Consider the following 21168-nt stretch of genomic DNA (forward strand, 5'->3'; position numbering starts at 1 on the left):
CGGAGCAGGTTGGAATAGGAATCACCCCTTCGCTCGTGGCTCTGCCTCTCCGGAATCCTCGTGAGGGATCTTCCCTTTTCTCCCACTGGCCTCCCACGACGAGCTCCCAGGAGCGGGAAGCCGCGGAAGCCGCAGCGGAATGCCCCCTGCGCCCCAGCCCCGGGAGCTCCCTTCCAAAGGTTGGAGCGCGCTAACAATTCAGGTTTTGAAAAGCAGTGGGTCCTGTGTTATTTGCGGTCAGAAAGCAACTGGCTCCAGGCAGAAACTTCCTGGTAACAGTATGAATGGGAAGGGGGGGAAACACATAAAAAAGTAAGACCCAGCGTCCTGGCCCGTACGGGGATCGAACCCGCGACCTTGGCGTTATTAGCACCACGCTCTAACCAACTGAGCTAACCGGCCAGCGGCGAAATGCTGAAGCCCCAAGCCTGCATATCTACACTAAATTATGTCGGCCACGTCCCCTCACCATCAAAGGAATTTCCTGCGGCTTTAGCCAAGCTCTAAATGCCTCCCGGATACAAACTGGAAATGACCTTTAAAAGGCCAGGAAGGAACGCCCTCTGAAGGGCTTTAAGAGGTGTGGTTAGGCTCATTGACTAAGCAGCTCCCAGGAAAAAAATGGGTGGACGCAGAACAACTGCAGGAGTACCCGCAACTAACTGATCCTGCAACCCCTAAGCCTGTATGTTCTGACCTAGGAATTCCTACCCATCTCATGGTGTGGATCAAGAATCTGCCTTAGACATGGCCCAAGGGAAACCCACAGCACTGACCACTTTATTGGGGTTCCTCACATGCCCCTCCTAATGTTGGCACTGCGCCCCAACTCCCCCCCTTATGCCCATCTGTACTTCCCAACAACTCCAGGCTTGCACACTTGAGTTCTCCAGCTCAACCTTGCTGACCCAGACCATCAGTGATGTTGTCTACCCTGCCTCCAGCTCCCCAATTTACTCCCTTTAGGCCTAACTTTTGGTATCATTTCTTTGGCCGGACCAGAAGCTCTTAACACCAGTTCTGGCGTTGGTGGAAAACAAGGATAGAAATGATGGTAAATGGTAGACTGGTTGCCAGGTCAGGAGACCTGGGACTTCACAGATAGCACGAGTGTAAAACATCACTAGAGCTTTATTGGCAGGCCAAGAGGCCTGTCACAAGCACCCCTGCAAGGGGCAAGTCTCTTGTTCCTCTAGCCCCTGCCACAGACAGGTGCTCAAGGCCAACTGTGAGTTGAGCCCAACCAGAGAGGAAATATCAACAGTGCCATGAGTTCCTATTTCCACGATTTCCCCAAGGCAGGCTGGCACCAGAAAGAATATGAAGGAGGAGAAATTACAGTAGGGTAGCAGTTAGGGAACACAGGGCTCTGGAGTCCTATTCAATCACCAAGGTAAGGCCAGGATGAACAGGAGAAGCTGGGGGCCAGGCGTCAAGTGTTCCAGCAGGGCGGGAAGAACTTCCAGGCCACTGGTGCAGTTCAGGTCAGCAGGAGGAAGCAAACACCCCCAGGGAGCTGGAGTGCTCTGCCTCCTGGATGGAGAGACATGACAACTGGATCCTGGGATTCACATGAGTCAGGAGAGGGAGCTCCCCACAGTGGAATCGCTGTAACCTCGGAGGTTCTGCGACAGGAAGAGAAGGAAATGCGTGTCCTGAGCACATGGTTTCCAGTCCCTGTCCCCATTCTCCTCCGCATCTCCAGAAATCCCCTATTAATCCCTCCCTGCTCTTCCTCCTGGGACCCGTCCATCTATACCCCCCTCCATCCTTACCTCCTTACCTAGAGGGATGATCTTAGAAGGTTTTCTCTCGAGCTCAAAAGAAAGCACAATAGGGCGGAGGACAGAGAGGGTGGTACAAAGTGTCCGGAGGAAGAGGGCCAAGGGCTCATCAGACTTGGCTGAGGACTGGAAAGGGAAACAGGGTTAGTCAGACTCACAACTCCTAAGCCCTCTACCAGACCCTCAGGAGCCTGGGTATCTGAGCCCCACCTCCCAGCCACATCTCACCTCAGGTTGGGCTCCAGGCCCTATAAATTGCAAGGCCACTCTCCCTGGTCCTCTGACAAACTCTAGGAGGGAGGTCCACTCACTAGGACACAGCCCTAGTGCTGCTGCCACATGATGATTCCTACAGGTCACCACAGCTTCGGCAGTCCCATCCTCCACCAGGAGCCTGGGGTGGGGGCAGGGGTGACACACAGAAACTCCCAGAGCAAACCCAGCTGCCAGTCACCTAAACCCAACATGCCTCCCTCTCCACTGTTTCATCTTTAACTCACCCTCATTCATTCATTCAAAAATATTTATCAAAGCAATTCCCACAAGCCTAGAATTATGTTAACACAGGGATAGCACACAGACCAAGTCGTGTAATAGGGAAGTAAATGGTGTGATGGGTGCCCACTCTGTGATCTCACCTGATGCTGGCCTGGCTTACAAATGTCGGAGTGGGGCAAATGGAACCCTGATGAGTACACCTTCCCTGGGATGAAAAAAGTGGTTGGAAAAATCTTCTTGGTCCAATCACATCCCTCTGGCACCAAGCACCCAGCTCAGCCTGCCCCTCTCATACCTGGAGGGAGAGGCTGGTACAGTGAGCACACACCCAGAGAAGCTGAAGGCTGAAGACAGAAACAATATGGCAAGAGGCAATGGCCTGGAATGGGGCCTGGCCACCCTGTAGCAGTTCAGCCAGGTAGATGTGGGGCAGAGGAACACTAAAAGAGAGAAAGACAGGTGTCAAGAAACAGTCAAAGGGGTCCTAAAGGCAGGGTATGTCTGGGAGGACTCAGCAGGCACAGGGATAGAGATAATAGTGGCTTCCATGCTCTCCTGGAAGCCCCATGGTCCCCATTTTGATTTCTGATCTCCAATTGTCATCAATTATTTCTCAGGCTTGAACAACCAAGATGTTAGCCCAGAAAAGACAGTTGCATTTTAGATGGAAAAGCCTTTTAAGAGCCTAGAACACTAAATCTTTCTGGGTAAAATGACAGGTGTTGGTGCTCTGACTCATCACATTCTGCTAGGATTGGAGAAGATTGTAGTTTTGGCAAAAATTCCAGAGCCAGGAACATGTGTGGGATGCAGATGTGAGGCTGTGAAGTTTAGGGATCAGGGCCTGGGGCACTGACCTGACTGTGGTTTCCGGGGGGAAACTCAGGACCTGCATGTAAGTGGATGACCGGAAACAACAGTAAACATTGTGGGATCTGCAAGCGGAAAAGAAAGAAGTCAATTGGAGGTTGGCGCTGGGACTGTATCACAGGCCTGGCCACTCCCCTGAGGGATGCACCCTAGCCCAGGCTCTATTAAAGCAGAGGGAAGAGTGAGTGAAGGGCAGAGGGCATAAATTCCAGAGCAACATATGGAACATAGTATCAAAAAGGAGGTGTCATTGTAGGATAGGTAGGTAGGGGTGAACATTCAAGAGAACCACATCAGTAGGGAGAGGAGGCAAGGCCAGCTACATAGACCTTCACCTGGAAACTCTTTTCTCCAGCTGGTTAAAGTAGACTCGGGCTCCTGGAAGGAGTCCTAGTGGGGGAGGCAAGTGTGGGCCTTCGATATATATGTCCAAGTGAGGGGAGAATTCACAGTCAGCAGTTTCCACAGCTACAGTTATCTTCACACACCCTTTCCTGGCTTCAGTGCTCCCTACAGAAGGAAAGGGGAGGGGTCAGTGCTATCTGTCTGGATCACAAGGTCCCATCACTCCATTTTATACCTTCCCCCCCCCAAGGGCGTTGTCATTACCAGGCTTTGTCCAGAAAGGGGCGGGAAGTGGTTCACACAGAGTCCGTGACAGAATCTCAGCTGAGAAAGACACCAAGGAATCGGTGACGCTGAAGGGTCAGAGAAATACAGTGAGATTGGAGGCATAAGAAAGCAGAGAATGGAGAGTAAGGTCCAAGGACAGAAAAAGTAGCTAAAGTATCTGCTAGAATGTCATCTATAAGGTTCTGAAAAATCTCATGCTGTGCTGAATCACACACTAAAAGTAACAGGGCTGATGGGGAAAATAGGGTTGTGGCAGATAACTCAAAACCTATACAACTTTGTAAGCAGAGGCCTTACCAAGAAGTACACCAGCAGAATTAAATCTCCACTTGCATTTACCCCTAGAATCTCAGTCAGTCCATCATCTGCAGCTTTATACGCTAGAGCTCATGCCCCCTCCTTCATATCATAGGTCCATGAAAACATTCACTTCTAGTAGAGATCAGTTTCATAAAAATTACACCTACCATCCAGTAGGGTCTTGTTTAATGCAGGGGGAAATATCTCTGCAGCTTCTTTATTTTTACTTGCAGCTACCTCCAAAAGCTTACATGAGGGAAGTCTAGTTGTTTCTGATGCCATAAGCCAGCCACTTCTTATACTAAAGGAAGGCTCTTCTCTATAGATTTTCAGCTTTTGTCCTTACATTTCTTTAATGTTTCTTACATTTCCTCTTACTGCTAAGGCTTTTCCTGAATTGTGAGAAAGCCTGTTCATGATCACTTCAGAACAGTAACATGCTGGGGGAAAATCAGGTATAAAACACAATTTCCATCTTACATTGACATCTTCCTGTAGGAGCTCAATCACATGAAAGAAACATGCTGTAGCAGAGAACGGACCATTCACCAAGTCTAACCACAGAGAGGAAGATGAGCAGCCCAAAGGAGCTGGCGAAGCTGACAGACATTTACTTGTCACTGAGCAGGTCGGTCAGCGAGGATGCAGGCAGTGCCTTGTTGATACTCGGCACATCTGGGATGTCCTGGGAGCTCTCAAGTTCCAGGGTCCACTCATCCTGGACAGTGAGGCAGGATGTACAGCCAGCCAACTCCAGAGGACGCTGCGATGTGCAGGATGAAACACCCTCCTCAAACAACACTGGTGTCTGCCAGGAAATGGGAAGACAATGGACTCAGTGTGTCCTGGTGCAAAGGAAGGTTCACAAAATACTATGATCCAATTTTGTTTTCTCTCTGGAGCCTGGTGAAGGAAGTGACCTAGACACAGACAATCCTTCAATTTCATCTAGATCCACCCTTTTGCTAGGAGACCCAGAGAGTGACCAGGCACTGGCTTCCAGGCACTTGGAGTGATCAGATTCCAAGGCAAAAACCTCTTCCTGGGGATGGGTATGATGAAGTAGGGCACTCACAGGAGGGCCAGGAGCCACGAGTCGGTACACTTGTCCGGGGTGTAAGAACTCGAACCAGCGGACTGAGGGGCCAGTGAAGATGAGGAGAACCTGTGAGGAAGGAAGGATCCTTGGGGGTCCAGATAGGAGCTAGAGGCACATAGGTCAAACCCTAGGTCCTTGCAGTCCCAGCTTACCTTCTGATCCTTGTTCTCATCTCCTTTGAACTCCGGTGGGCCCCAACCAGTCCCCTCCTTCCTCTGGGTACCCCCAAGCCAGTTCCCTGATATGTAGAAACTGAGGGTGGGCCTGGGCACCTCTGGACTGGCTCCTGAGGGGACACAAAAGTTCCTCTTCATCAGTGCTTCCTTGTGGGACAGAAAGAATAGCCGGCTCTGTCCTATGTGGGGACCCTTGGGGAGGGTGGGCTCTGTCTCTGGAGGTGTTGAGGAAGTGGATGAGTAAAGGAAGGGTCTGGGCATCTGCAGGACCAGAGCATCAGCTAGAAAGAACTGGACATAGACTCTGTTGGGAGAGACAAAAATAGGTTTCTTAGTGACACAGGCATTGGGTGTTGTGGGCCCCAGCGTCCTAACACCAGCACCAGGCCCATCCCCTTTCCCTTAGAGACTTGGGAGTATAGCCACTACCCCAAGAAACCAACCTGGACCGCTGCTCCTGGATGAAGCCTGCCGTGCTCAGCTCCTTCCAGGAAGGAAAGTTGCTCCTGACAGTCCTCTCTATGACCAACTGGAACCTCTCTGCCCGCACCAAGCAGCCTAGAGGAAAGAAGTTTTCTATTTTGGCAAGAGGAGAGAACCATGGGATGGGAAGTAAAGCAGACTACCCTGCAGGTCTTGCTGCCTAACCTAGGCCTGACCTGATCACCACCTTAGAGGGATGGCACCTCCAAGGGAGAAACCATTCCATCCGCCTGTTTAATCCCACCCGTCCTCCTAGGCTGAAAGGCCTCAATTCTACTTTCTCACAAACGCATAAAACGCCTGCCTGTTCCTAGATCTAAGAAAACTTTGCTTCTTTCTAGGATTTCCCCATCTGCAAATCTCAACAGGTCTAAATTAGACCATTATTCTTCCAAACTAAGAGTGTAGGAAATGGGAGCTGCCATTCAGTGTGCATGCTACACGCAATGGAGGGAGAAAGGGATGCTGGGAATTGGAGGTCTGACTAGGGAGCCCCTTGCCCCTTCTCTCCACCTGCCAATACCAGGCCCCAACCTGGACTAAAGTACGCCACTTCAGCATCGCTAGAAAATCCCAGCAGGCGCTTCCTCTCAGCCCCGTTCTGAGATCCTCCACCCCACCGCCACCTTCACTCCACTTCTGAACTCCAAACCTATGAACCGGGGGTCAGAGATGGGTTGCGAGTGCTTGCTCAGGAGCAGGCAGGGCAGCGAACCACTTTGGTCCCGAAGCTGCAGACAACCTTTATGAGATGAAGCCACCAGAACCCCAAGTAAAACCTGCAGGGAGGTGAAAGCCAAGGGATCAAGTATTTATTAAGCAAACACTGAGCATCTCTTGTGTGCCAGGCACTGTGTTAAATGTTAGCTACAAAGTAAACAGAAGACATGGTCTCTGACCTCCAAGAACTTATACTCAAGTAGGGAAAACAGATGTGAAAACACACGTGTGTCACATGCGTCACACACCTGGCAGTAGGGGAGAGTGTTCAAATCGAGGTTAGAGAACCTCGGCAGACATAAGAAGTTTGGGTTTTATTTTATGTGCACGGGGAAAAACAGGAAAAGGACTTAAAGCCAGAGAGTTTTGTAATCCAAGTGACATTTCACCTCGCTCTTCCTAGTTGCTGCCAGGAGGGGGCAGTCTAGTTAGAAGGCTAGTCAGTCAATATGACAGGATGACAAAGAGAGAAAGTGCCCTGAGCCCTGCTGGAGCCCCACTTACCTGAGATGGATGGAAGGTGGAGGGCAGCAGACAGAGCCAGGACCAGGCCAGGCGCTGATTGAGCTGGCAACTGGTCAGGTGAGAAACCTCTGGGAAGGGCAGAAAGGTCTTAGGGTCAAAGGAAGCCCAGGCCTTGCATTGCCCTTCCTCTTTCAGGGCGGCCAGAGTGGGGAAGGTACAAGGAGTTTGCAGCCGAGCGTACTGTCAGAAGAGAAGAAAAATCAGATTGGGCACCCCATGTGCCTCCCCCACCTTCCCCCCCTCCCTGTACATTAGCTACGTCACCCATCTTTCCTCCACATCCTCATACCTTCTGGAGTGGACAGCGATGTGGCTCTTCAAGGATCTCCTTGTGTGCATTCCGACTGGGGACACATGGTGGAGCCAGAACATCCAGGTTAGGAGCCAGGATTTGCAGTCCCAGGCTGGGGTTTTTAGAAGAGTGCTGCAGGAACTGGTGGTGTCTCAGCACATGGGGACACAGCCTTGGGAAAGAAGCTGAGTCACTTCCCCCAAAGACCCTACTTCTTCCAGGATCCTGCTTCCCTTAGAGAGGAAGTGTCCTATTCCCACTGCCACCCCAGCCCAAACCCCCATCCTTCTCACTTGCAGGCCAGCTCTTCCAGGGCCTTGGTAACCCACAGGTAGAGGGGAAGTCCTAATTCACGTTCCCATACCAGCTGCTCATACAGGGAGGCCCCCGAGGCTTGGGGGAGAGACTGAGTGTCAGGCTTCTGACGGGAGAAGCCCCGAAGCAGAACAGCACCACGGAGACAAGGGGCTAGCACTGGCCTTCTTGTCCCTCCACCCACTGACTGGAGGAGGTGAACATCCTGGAGCTGGGGAAAAGCAGAGAAAGTGAAAAAGCAGAGGTGAAGCCAACTCAGTAACCCCATGTAGAGTTAACGGCAGTTTTCCACTGTGTGGGCTCCAAGAGAGACCCAATTTCTCCTATACAGGTGATTTCCTTTCAGCCTTCATGCCTCACCTCCCATCGCTACCCACTGCCCATGGGGTAAGCTTTCATCTCTCACAAGCTCCACGAAGTCTCTCTGTGGGCCAAGGGGCTCCTGGCTGGCCGGCTTACCTACTCTGGCTGACATCACTCTGGCCCTCGCTACACCTGTGCTTTAGCTCCAGCATCTCCTCCTCCAGTTAGAAGGCCCTTCTGTGAAGGAGATGCTCTGGTCACAAGCTCTCCCTGCTTTGCCCCAGACTCTACTTTCTGATCTGAGCTCTCATCCAATCATTCTTAACACACATGCCCACCCCCCCAAAACACACTTATTATTTTTATATTTTTATTGTAAAGGTTCTCACCCTGCTGTCAAAAAAGACCAGCCTATAAAGGTAGAAGAAGCTGCTGAGAAGCCTCTTTTTGTCATCAGCCCCGATCCCTCTCATACCTCCAGACAGACTCCTGGTCGCATCACCCGCCTGAGGCCATGGAACTGCTGGCAGGAAAAGGAAAGGCAGAGCCCCAACTGCCCATCCAGCTCATAGATGCCAGCAGACTGATTCAGCACGCCAGTGACTGTTCCCTGCAAAGGGGTCAAAGGGTCAGTTGATCCCCATTTCCTTCCTCTTTGGAGACTCATATTTCTGGCCCCTCAAGCTCTAGGGTCTCTCTCTTATGCTCACCATATATGATAAGAGTGTGGAGTCCCGGACAAGATCTTTTTGCTCCTTCTCATCTTTGATGTTGCTCGTCCTGGGGAGCGGCTTGGGATCAGCCTCCAAAAGGGGTCCACCCAGCTCCAGGTCCAGGTCCAGCTCTTGCACACATTCTGGTTTCAGCGGCAACAGGTGAGAGGAGGGACTGGTCGTCCAAACACGGTAATGGTGACCACGAATCTTGGACACTCGCAGCTCTGTCAGCACATAGGCCCTACCAGGCCAGAGGGCTCGGTGCCAAACCAGCTGGGCGGGGACCTGGCTTGTGCAGAGGCAGGCAACATGGTACATGAGACGCTTCTCACAAAGCTGTGCTTTGGTCTGAGGCCCTTCCACCATGATTCCACCTCAAAGGCCTGCTCCTCATGAACTCTCCTTGCTGCCAATTAAATCTTACGCCATAGAACTTTCAGGATCTCTCCTCTCTCATAAGAGATGCCAAGTGTTTCTTAATCCCTCTCATAAGATACAAACCATCCCTAAAACTTCTTTCCAAATACATAAATATTCCATCCAGAAAACTGTGTCCTCTTAACCTTTCCTCATCCCACCCTGTAACATATAAACTATTTCCATTCATTGAATGAATGTGCACTGGGTACAGATGTATCCAGTATTAGGACAGATGCTATGGGAAATATAATAGACTGTTCCCTCTTCTCCAACATATTTCAAACCACTGGGGAGCACAGACGCAAACCCAAGTAATAATATGGAGCCATGTATGACCAAGAGGCACAAAGAACACACATTTGCTAAGGTTTCAGAGAAAGAAAGAGAAGGTAAGGATGGGTTGAAATGATCAGAGAGGCCAAGTGAAAGAAGAGGAACTTGAAGGACATCTTTGGCTTGTCGAAGTGGAGAGAGCGAGAACAGCAGGTGGCAACAATACAGAAATGTTCAGAACTTAGAACAAGCAGGGAAATGAAAATACTGGCCAGGATGGAGAAGAAGGAATGTTTTGGAAGCTGCAGAGGACAAGCTGAGAGAGCTCAGATGAGAAAAAAACAAACAAAACAGAAATAACATGCTGAAGACTATTTTATAGGAAAATGAGAAATATCAACTTAGGAAAATAAAAATAAGCAGCTGATAGCAGGGCATTGGATAAATTGGAGAAGGGTGGTGGCTGAAGAAATTTAGGCACAAGGAAAAAGGGACTGCTCATAAATGTAACAATCTTCTAAGGCATGCTCCTCCCACAAGCATGACAGTACTGCTGCCATTCTCATGGTCTTCAAAACAAACTGATGGTCAAGACACTTGAACTTCAATTCCCTGTGTTCAACTACACAGGCCTCCATTTCTACTCTAAACCAGCTAAGTACCATCAATCAGACCCCAGACATCACAACTCATCATAAGGTATTGCTAAGACCTCACTTAAGCTTACTGCTTGTGCGAAACAAGTATCTAATAATGGTTTGACTGAACAAACAAACGAATGAATAAATGAATACTGGTGCTTCTGCTCTCCGGCATTCCTCCTATAAGGCAAAAAACCTACTTGAGGAAGACAGACCCATGCCACCCCAGTATCAAACACTAATGCTGACCCTCTCCAGCTGGTCCCATCACTGCTTAGCAATCTCTTATCCCCAACCACCTAACAGAGCAACTACCCTGAACCTTTACTCCTCTTTTCAGAGTCTAGTTCTTCATTTTCAAGTAATGACTTCGCTCTATCATAGAAGAAATTCACTGGGGTCATCTAGAGTGACGCTATGTCTCCAATGTCTCTTTTGCAGCCCATAAACATACTAGATCACTCCTCCCCTGACCTCCCAGGCTTATTCCAAAGCCCACCTCTGCACCCTCATAGTGTTTTGTGCATGTACCTACCACAGCACTTACGATCCCATGCAGTAACTGCTGACTGACTTATCTGGGTGAGAGTTTCCAGAGACAAGAGCCATTATCTTATTCAATTTAGTACCTCTGAACTGACCAAAGTGTCTAGCGTTATAGTACATACTTGATAAAGGCTGAGTCTCAGTATAGGTGACTCTCTGGTCCTAAATATCCCCCCTTCTCTTTTAGTGACTTACATCCTGTCCATCCTCAAGACCCAGACCAAGTCTAAACTCTCATACGGCTTCGCTCTATATAATAAACTCCACCTGACCTGCTACAGCAGTTACAAACTATACCATGCATCTCAGAACTTACATACTGTTTTGTATTATCCTGTTTATTTCATAGATCAATACTGTAGATGATCTGTAACAAGATTATAAACTACCCAAGGGGCTTACCCTAATTTAGTCACCCTGCAGAAATTCAAGTGCATTTCAGAGATTTCTCCCTTGACATATAATATGTGAATGAGCCAATTCTGCCCTGCACAGACTTTTTGAGTAGTCTCTAGAAGACTTATACGTTAAGTGCCTCTTTAACTCAGGGGGAAAGAGCAAGATCAGAAATTTGAGTGGCTTCTAAGAATTTTTAGTTTTAGCATTTTTAGTTTTTTTATACTCTCATCAGTTATTCAAACTCATGACACACACAGACATAGCTAAGAATTCTAATAGTTTTTCCCTGGCCTGTGTGGTTCAGTAGGTTGGGCATCATCCCATGCACCAAAAGGTTGCAGGTTTGACTCCTGGTCAGGGCACATGCCTTGGTTGTCGGCTGGATCCCCGACGGGGGACTGCCACAGCCGATGGGTGTTTCTCTCCCTCTCCCTTCCTCTCTTCTGAAAACCAATTTTAAAAATCTTTAGAAAATAATAATAATTCTAATAGTGTGAGAGAGAAACATCAATGTGAGAGAGACACATTGAATGGTTGCCTCCTGCACACGTCCTGGCCCTTGACCAGGAATTGAACCCACAACCTGTGGGGTGCTGCTTGAACCACTTAGCAACACTGGCCTGTTAGAGTCCTTTTCAGACTTTAATTGTTTGGGGTGCTTTGGGAACCTTATTCAGGTCATTGTAAAAGTCACATAATGATAATTAGTGGAAAAATTAATGGTATTAAAATTGTACCAGCTGATAGAGTTGACAATAACTATTGAGGTTTTTAAAAAAGTGTATATATTCAATATCTTAATGGTGTTCGGATAAATATTTTTCTTGGTCATCCTTCCAATGCAGGGGAAAAACCAGTGATTCTGGCAGGTTCTCAAAATGTCACATGCAATAAAAAAGTTGTCTACTCAAGTGAATTGCACAACAGGAAAGTATTCTCTGCCTCCTATACACAGGAATGCCATTACCTGGAATTTCCCCTCAACATAAACTGTTCCAGAAAACAACTCTTCCCAGCCATCCTCCTCTCCTACATGGTTCTTCCTACGATGTTATCTTTCCTATTAAAAGTCCTAACACCCCCTTCGCATCTCCACACCCCTGAAATGACCCTAATCCTCACCTGCACAATGATGGATACATGGCTGCCAGCTGGACTGCCAGCTGGGGATAAATCACCAAGAGACAGGACGAAGTAAGATTTCTTTTGACTTTTCACCAGAGCACTCAATCGAACCAGCTTCCCAGCCAGGTTTGGCTGCATAACTCTGAGCTTGCTGCTAAAGAAGGTAGAAAGAAGAGAGGAAAAAGTCATCATTTTTCTTCTTTTCCCTGCAAATGCCACCCCTTCCCTGTAAAGAATAATCCAATAGTGACGAAAAATTTCCATTTTTCTATAGCTATTCCAAAGAGGCCTTATTGTTCCCTTGATTTGGAGCAGCCCATCAATATCACTCTCAATACCTTTCCTTCTTCCACTGACCCGCCATCCTCCCCCCAGTTTCAGTGCTCCCTCCTCCCCTAGAGAGGGAAGAATTACCTGTGCCTGAGTAGGCGGGGAGCAGCCTCTGGGTAGAGAACAGGAATAGGGGTAGGAGGGCCAGTACTGATGGTCAAGGGAAACACTGGCACAGGGACACCCCAGAGCTCCAAGTGACCGTCCCCTGAGGAATTCCACCTGGCAGGAGGAAGGTAACTCCAACTGGGGAACAGAAAGAGATGGCCCAACCAAGAAAGATCCAGATCTATGAGCTAGAAAAGACCAGAAGCAAAGGTTAACCAACATCCAATTCACCTGCCTCCACCTTTGTTCCCTGAGCCTTAATTGCCTCATGCCCTAGACACCATTCTTTTTTAAAAAAAATATATCTTTATTGATTTCAGAGAGAAGAAGAGAGATAGAAACATCAATGATGAGTCACTGATCAGCTGCACGCCCCCCACTGGGGATCGAGCCCAAAACCCGGGCATGTGCCCTGACCAGGAATCGAACTTCGATCTCCTGGATCAAAGGTCTATGCTCAACCACTGAGCCACACCTGGCCAGGCTAGACACCATTCTTGTTAGGATCTGACTTCCTCCTTCCTACTCACCTCACAGGCCAGGATACCAGTATTGTCTTTCACATAGAGGCTTCCATTTCTGCACTTTTGTTCCACGTCCCCTGGTAGGTCTGTTAGTGTCCCTAAAAGTAACAGCCGCTCCCGAGGGAGGGGGGTCCCACTTAGTCCAGCCTCTTGAGCCCATGCCTGGTATGCAGTACTGCTCCAGGACAGGTGGCTGCAGCATGGGAGGTGCTGGTGGCTTCTGAGGTCCCGTACTGAGACAAAGCTGCAGAGGGAAGGGAACAAAGTCTTGCAAAATTGTGTGCAAGCCTAGGAAGTTACCCTCAACCCTGATGAATCCCCCAATATCCCAAGGAAAGGTCAATGGGGAACATGGACTAGGGGAAAAGTTTGATTGATTGAAGGGGAAAAACCTGGAGGAAGGGAGAGAGGGGAGAGGGAGAAAGAGAAACATCAATTTGTTGTTCCACTTATTTATACACTCATTAGTTGATTCTTGTATGTGCCCTGACTGCGAATCAAACCTGCAACCTTGGCATATAGGGATGATGCTCCAAGCAACTGAGCTACCTGGCCAGGGCAAGAGATCTTAGTGTTGCAACACTGCTGAGTCACTGTCAATTGAGGTACTGTATACCATAAATAATGTGATAAATAATAGTTAAATTATCCAAGTTGTGATAAATTCTCATCTTTGTAATATCATTACTTCACACCCTTGCATCCCCATGATTTCTGAGTGGAAAAGAAACAGAATAAGGTTATAAAGCATCACAATTTATCCTCATTGTACTCATGAACATCATCCATGCGTGAGCGCTGGAGAATGGGAATGCTGTTCTAGATAGCCCACTCCCCTTCCACATATGCTTCACCCTTTCCCAAATGGCTTTGGAGCAGATAAAAGGCAAAGACAGAAACTAACATGTGTTGAGCCCCTATACTGGGTCTGTACATGCTCCATAGTGTATTGAATCTTCACCAAAACCCCTCATAAGCCACCGAAGAAGAAATATAGAGAGGTTCAGGTTCACAGTGAAGTAGGTGGCAAAGCCGCGCCTCACTCAAAAGTCCATGTTCTTTCTGGGTTTCCCTACTTCTCTAAAGGTCCAGGAAAAAAGCAAAGGAAGAGAGCTGTTTCTTTACCCTTCAGGACAGAAAACAGTAAAAATAGGGGTCACTTTTCCCAGGTTCTTTAGGGTCTAGGTCAGGACTGAAGGCCATAACTTCAAACCCTTTGCATTTGTCATTGCTTTCCAACTTTTTTTTTTTTTTTAAAAGACTTATTGATTTTTAGGAAAAAAGGGAGAGGGGGAGAGACAAGCATTGATATGAGCAAAACATCAATCAGCTGCCTCCTGCACACGTGTGCCCTGACTGGGAATTGAACTGGCAACCTTTCAGTGCAGGGATGATGCTCAACCCACTAAGCCACACCAGCCAGGATTGCTTTCCAATTTTTAAGGTATAGCAGTGTCTGGCAAATAATTTCTATAGTATCAATTTTATATTTATCTTGAATAACAAAAAACCTTAAAAAGGTTCCAGTTTCCTAAAAATTGCTGACTTACCACTTTCCAATTTTTCTAGTAATGACAGAATTTTGAGAGATCTGGATCTTCCTTTAATTAGACTGTGATTACTGAGGACACTAGGCACACACTCAACTTATCAGTGGGAGACCCTAACCCCAATGCAATAGAGACTTCATGGTAACACAGCTTCAACTATGCCTAGTCAATAAGCAGCTCTCCTGATCCAGGACTTTTCCCACACTAGCAGGGCAGCTTTCAAATGATATCTTATTCTGTATTTAAATAAACAATGTAATTTTAAAAGTTATGAATATGAACTGTAGGAAAAAGGAAAAACAGAGTCCAATGGAGTTAAATGAGAAGAGTTACATAGGAGGAAAAGGAAAAAAGCTCCCAGGTAAGAGGTCCCTCAGAAATTACTTTGGAATTAAAATATTATTTAATGCCTATCAAATAGGCAAAAAAAATTTTTTTAACAAGGTAAAAAACAGATATGAAAAAGGCTCAGGCACTGGCTGGGGAGCTAAGTTGGTTAAAGAGCATCATCCTGATATGCCACAGTTGCGGGTTTGATCCCCAGACAGGGCACATGCAAAACTCAACCAATGTTTCTCTCTCTCTCTCTCTCTCTCTAGTCAATCAATAAAAAAAAAAAGTTCAGGATACAGATGTATGAGATGTATGCTGGTATGTGTGTCAACTGGTACAACTCTACTGGAGAGCAATGTGAAAACAGCTAGTGAAACTCATAGTGTTCATACCCAATCAGCCTGCACCTCTGTTGAGGACACTGATTACTTAAGGGGTATAGGAGAATTGGATCAGGATAGAGCACTTAGGAGACTTCACTAAATCTGTAACATTTTACTTCTTATGAAAAAGAACTGAAGCAAATATGGCAAATGTTAAGATTTTTTTAAAGTTGAGCCTTTAGTACCTGGCTAACCACAAGGTCAATAAGCATACTGTTTAGTTCAACTCTTTCCCAGGCAAGACTTTCCCAATGAAGACAGTAGTGTGTTGATTTACATTCTGATGGACCAACAATTTTAGTTACTACTGGTTTATTTATTTGGTTTGCAATTTTTCTTGTCTTCATTCTGAAGCTATACAGTTGAAGTCTCTATTTTCCCCTTACATTTTTTTTTAATTGATTTTAGAGAGAAAGAGGGAGAGAGAGAAAATTGATTTGTTGTTCCATTTATTTATACATTTATTGGTTGCATCTTCTTTGTGCCCTGACCAGAGGTTGAACCCACAACCTTGGCATATCAGGATGATGCTCTAACCAACTGAGCCACCCAGTCAGTGCTATGAATAACATTTTAATATAGTTGTTTCTCTCAGTATTCCATTTTAGAAAAATTTCCCCCATCCATGTTGATTTTAATATTTTTATATTAAATTTACTGGGGTAATACTGGTTAAAAACATTAATAAAATTTTCAGGTGTACAAGATAATTCAGTATCTGTGTACTCTATCATGTGCTTCCCACACAAAGTCTAATTTCCTCCCATTACCATGCATGTGACCCCTTTACCCACTTCACCCTCCCCCTATCATTTCCCTCTAGTAATCACCATTCTGTTGTCTATATCTATGAGTTTGGTTTTGTTTCGTTTTACTTGTTGCTTTTTGTTTTATATTCCACAAGAGTGAAATCATCTAGTTCTTGTCCTTTTCCATCTGACTTATCTCACTTAGCATAATACTCTCGAGATCCATCCATGTTGTTGCAAATGGCATTATTTCATCTTTTCTTATGGCTGAATTGTATTCCACTGTGAGTATATGTATATATACCACATCTTCTTTATCCAATCATCCATCAATGGACACTTAGGTGCTTCCATGTCTTGACTATTGTAAATAATGCTGCAATGAACATAGGGGTACATATATCTTTATATGTAAGTGTTTTGATATTTTCCAGGTAAATACCCAGAAGACGAATTGCTGGGCCATATGGTAGTTCTACTCTTAGTTTTTTGAGAAACCTCCATACTGTTTTCCATACTGGCTGCACTGATTTACATTCCTACCAACAGTGTACAAGGGTTCCCGTTTCTCCATATCCTCTCCAACACTTGTTATTTACCATTGGTTTATAATGAAGTCCGTGGATGAGAAAATTACACAGAATTTTGAAAATAGTGTTTTGGATAGCATGGAGTACAATTAAGCTGTCTTCTCACCAAAGATCCCCTGCCTTTACTGATTGAGACAGACTGCCAGGCTGAGTGAAGTGTTTTCCTAATTATAAGCAGGTTAAGGGAGTAACAGGGAAAAGGTATCCTGTTCTCAAATAAGTTTGGGAAATGACAAATTAAACAAAGCTGAACAGATTTCTACCTTTTTTTATTTTTTAAAAGATAAATACACAGTGATATGTATACGCACATAAAGAATACCATACAGCAGTTAAAATAAATGAGTTAGAGCTAGCAATATGAATAAATCTCAGAAGCATAATGTTAAGTGCAAAAAGCAAATTGCAAAGGACAAATGGTACCATTTATATAAAGTCTAAAGATATGCAAAACTCTACTGTATATTGATTAGGGATAACTGCATATATAGTAAAAATATAGATATCCACATGAATAATATACTCTATTTTCAAGATAGTAGATACTTTTATGATGAGGTTTCTTTTTGTAGGATTTTTAGAGCCTTTAATATGTTAATGAGTCTCACGACTCTCCTAGAATAGCTTATCATATCCAAAGTCTCTCAAATTTATTTAGCTATAGAGCCCTTTTCTTGTGCTACTTTATTAATATTGCCTAGAACAATTTAGGAAATGGTAGTAAGCAAAACAATAACAAAATGCCTTCAAAAGACCTTAAACTCAGATCTTCTTAAACACAACTATCTGCACTTGGTGAATCTTAGTTTCCTAATATACAAAATGAAATAGTATCAGCTTCTCTCCCCACTTTGAGAGTTCGTTCTCCAAATCTTCTTTCAATCTTCTTGTCCTCTCCCTTCCTTTTCTTGTCTCTAAGCTTGACTTAAGCCTGTTTTGGAGAACTATGAGAAAAGCAAAGCAGCTTGATGAAGACTGGAAATGTCTGGCAGAAGGGGGTGTGCTTACTCCTTTTCCTCCCTTCACCATGTTTCCGCTCACTCTTCTCAGGTCCTTCATTTTCAACTCCAAATGGAACTTCCCCCTGAACCCCACCTCTCCTTACCTGTAGCTGAGGGGCAGTATAAAACCCTGGTTCCTCCCCTGGGACAACCAGGTAGTCTTCACACAGTCAATTACCAACTGAGTCAACTGGACATTAGGCTCTTGGCCAGCTGGACACAGGGTCTCTTGGATGAAGGCCTGGGCAGCCTCAAGCCAGGTTTGCTCCTGAGGAAAGTGAATCTAGTTAAAACATCTTCATGACAATCCTGCACACCAAGGGAATTTTGGGAAGAATAAAGGAATAGGAAAAAAAAAAAAATCAAGAGGGCATGTAAATGAAGAGGAAATAAGAAGGTTAGAGCTTAAAGAAACCTTAGAAGTCTTTTAGTCCAGCTATATAATCAACTCAGACAGCTGGCCATCCAGTTTTGGTCTTTCTTCTTTCTCTAACAAACGTGTACCAATTCTTAAGTGCTCAACTGGAATCTATATTCCTCTGTGAACCCTTCTCTGACCATACCAGGCAGAATGCTGCTCCCTCTTTGGAGCTCCCACAGCACATTGCCCATACCTCTATTAAGAGCAATGATCACCAAAGATAGTGGTATCCCATTTTATGTAGAATCTGGTTCTAAAGTCAGCAAGTTATAAAAGAGATTGGTCAAAATCACCCTTGAAAATAATCCTTTAAATTGCTCATAAAGGATAGAACACAGTACTGTATAGTAATATATATGAAAATAGAAATGTGCCTAATAATGATGAGTACATAAAAAAGGACACAGGTACAGTATAATTATTATCCCATTTTCTTAGTCATTTATATATTTGAGTACATATATAATACAATCCCACTGGATTTGTTTCTTGTTCTGTCTTTTCAGCTAAGATGTGGGCTTCCTAAGGAGAACATGAACCATCTTTAGTATATCTGTCACAGATTCTGAACACATAGTTGCCTCTATACGTAGATAACTCTAGGGCATGAGACCAGCTTGGCCTACTTCTAATGCTAGGGAGCTTTATTTTATAATTCCAACAAAGGTCAACAATACTTAGGGGAAGGACCTTTACCCTTCTTGAGCCCCAATGACATTTCTAAACCACTATTACAACTCTATCCCTGTTCCGCCAGTGCTCCTCTATTAGTCTTCTGGTCAAACCTCCACATTCAGTTAATCTTCAGCAAAAACTAGTTTTCAAGTTCTAGATGACTTCAGTGTCCTTGTGGACAACCCCACTACTGACTTTCACCTTCACTCCACCTCAGCCAAACACTCTCATTCAAGGTCAGGGTTGTCAAACCTGGAACAGGACATCGTTCACAACTGCCCATCAGTATACACTGCAAGCCCAGACTCTCATACCTTTTGAGAGTTTTCCTCTCTTGGTCATCTTTTTTAGTCCCTATTCCTCTGAAAGCCTGTCAATTGCTTGGCACAGTGAACACTACTGGTTCTCAAAGTGGTACCTCAGAATCATCAGTTTTATTAAAAATGCAGATGATTTTTAGATGATCTTATCCACTGAATCAGAATGGGGGGAGCAGAGTCTGTATTTTAGGTAAGCTCCCTAGATTGATATTGATATTGGCTGAAGTCTGAGAATACTATATATTTTCCTCTCAATAACCCCATCCACTGATGCCATTGATAGATGCTGATTGTTTCTAAATCTCTACTTTAGCTCTAGTTCTAGCCATGTGCCTATCAGATTCTCCACCTGGCCAAACTACAGGTACCACAGGCGCTCAACACTGAACTTTTCACAAAATCCACTCCTCTTCCAGTATTCACTCATTTAGCAACTTGCACCCTCAACCAAACAGTTCGACCCTGAAACCGGGATGTCCTCCTTATCTCCCTTCCTTTTTCACTTTGCCTTCACCTCTGGTACCTCAACATTGATGTGCTTTGGTCAGGACCACCATCCTCTCTCGCTGCATTCCAACCGCAGCCTACTAACTGGTTCTCTCTAGTCCACTTTCTACACTGCTGCCTCAGGAAATGAAAACACAAATGTCATCCAAGCATTTTTCTGCTTAAAACCTTTAATAACTCCCAACTGTCCTCGGGTTAACGTCGCAGCTTAGCAAGACTTACAAGCCTGTCAGCTCTGACTCCTCCATCACCACTCAACTGAACTTGAGTTTTTCAAGGACACCTTCTCTACCTCACCTTTAACCGTGTTTCTGCCTCCGCCTGGAACCCTCCTCTCCAGCGCTTCTTTTGCTTTGCGAACTCTTCCACGCACTTTGGGTTTCAAAAGCTTTTCCTGGTTATCAGTTACAGCTGCGTCGGGGCCTCCCCCAAGAAACCCACTGTGCACAGTCAGCCCTTAGTCTGCCCCTGGCTTCCCACTGGGCCTGAGAAGCCGAGGGAGTGGACGGAAACGTTTAAGGCTCACAGCGGGCGCCACAGACTTGAAGGAACAAATACATTCGCAGAACCAGGGAGAGGGGTAGGACAGGCAGCCTCGCAGATTCCCCCTCGCTGGGGCGCGGCCAGCGAAGTCACTGCGGTAAAGAAGCAAGGTGGGGGGAACAGGAAAAGAAAGAAAATCCGGGGCAGAAAGGGAAAGAGGACGAGGGACGGAGAAGAGCACTCACGGAGCCAAGAGCCTGAGCACGGCTGGCCGCCATGATCCGCCCGAGGCTTCGCTCTGAGAGGCGGACAAACCGCCGTCAGCGCGAGGGCTCACGGGAGCGCCGGTCCGTGACGTCACCGGGGGCGGGTTCTAGGCTCCACCTTGGCTCCCCCCAGCCAGCGTCGGGAGGACCTCCCTGTGCCACTCTCACCTCTGCCGGGCTCCGTGACGTCCTGTCCCTTCTGCCTGGGAAGGGATGGGGTGGGGAGCTCAGGGCCTCAAACACCGCCGGCCTGGTCGGTAACCCGGCATCTTTCGATTCCTCTGCTTACCAAGCAGAGAGAAGTGTTTCTTCCTTAATGCGGCCAGAGTACAGTAAAACCTCGATGAGCGCAACTGACTAATTCCGCTCAGGGGGTGTCCCTTAAAGCAGAAAGTCTGTTATATAATAAAGTAGGTTTAAAAATTGAGCATCGACCTATGATCCAGGAGGTCGCAGTTCGATTCCCCGTCAGGGCACATGCTCAGGTTGTGGGCTCCATCCCCAGCCCAGGGCATGCAGGAGGCAGCAGATCAATGACTCTCATTGATGTTTCTATCTCTTTCTTCCTCTCCCTTCTTCTCCTCTCTGAAATTAGTAAAATATATTTTTAAAAAATAATAAAAATTGACAAGTTAGTTCACCTATTTTTATTTATGTAGACACAGTTGTGTAATTTACATTAAGTATGTATGAAAAGTTTAAATTCACAGAAAAGTTTTCTACATGTATTACTGTAATTTTAAATTTATACTGAATAGGTCTTCTAAAGGCCTGCATTCACTATTCACACAGAGTAAACAAATGCACTAT

The 21168-nt window shown here is 46.0% G+C and overlaps 1 protein-coding gene across 2 annotated transcripts; it reads right to left on the bottom strand.

The window, feature by feature from the left end:
- Positions 1–1113: 1113 nt before the first annotated feature.
- On the bottom strand, positions 1114–20419 carry CTC1 (CST telomere replication complex component 1). 2 transcript variants are annotated; one of them, XM_081115812.1, is made up of 23 exons: positions 20338–20419; positions 17791–17954; positions 13087–13324; positions 12533–12744; positions 12116–12269; positions 8709–8999; positions 8474–8608; positions 7674–7906; positions 7378–7552; positions 7068–7268; positions 6496–6622; positions 5804–5918; positions 5337–5664; positions 5161–5250; positions 4700–4893; positions 3762–3850; positions 3488–3662; positions 3140–3217; positions 2578–2722; positions 2423–2487; positions 2013–2178; positions 1784–1910; positions 1114–1625 (listed from the first exon to the last, which is right to left on the bottom strand). In XM_081115812.1, exons 1-23 carry the CDS (start codon positions 20368–20370, stop codon positions 1486–1488), a joined length of 3675 nt encoding a protein of 1224 aa, XP_080971938.1. In that variant the 5' UTR covers positions 20371–20419; the 3' UTR covers positions 1114–1485. The 2 variants fall into 2 exon arrangements, with proteins under 2 accessions (XP_080971938.1, XP_080971937.1); XM_081115811.1 differs by having other exon boundaries at positions 12116–12272.
- Positions 20420–21168: the final 749 nt, after the last annotated feature.

Source organism: Miniopterus schreibersii (genome assembly GCF_964146895.1).
Source record: "Miniopterus schreibersii genome assembly, chromosome: 16".
Lineage (NCBI taxonomy): Eukaryota > Metazoa > Chordata > Mammalia > Chiroptera > Miniopteridae > Miniopterus > Miniopterus schreibersii.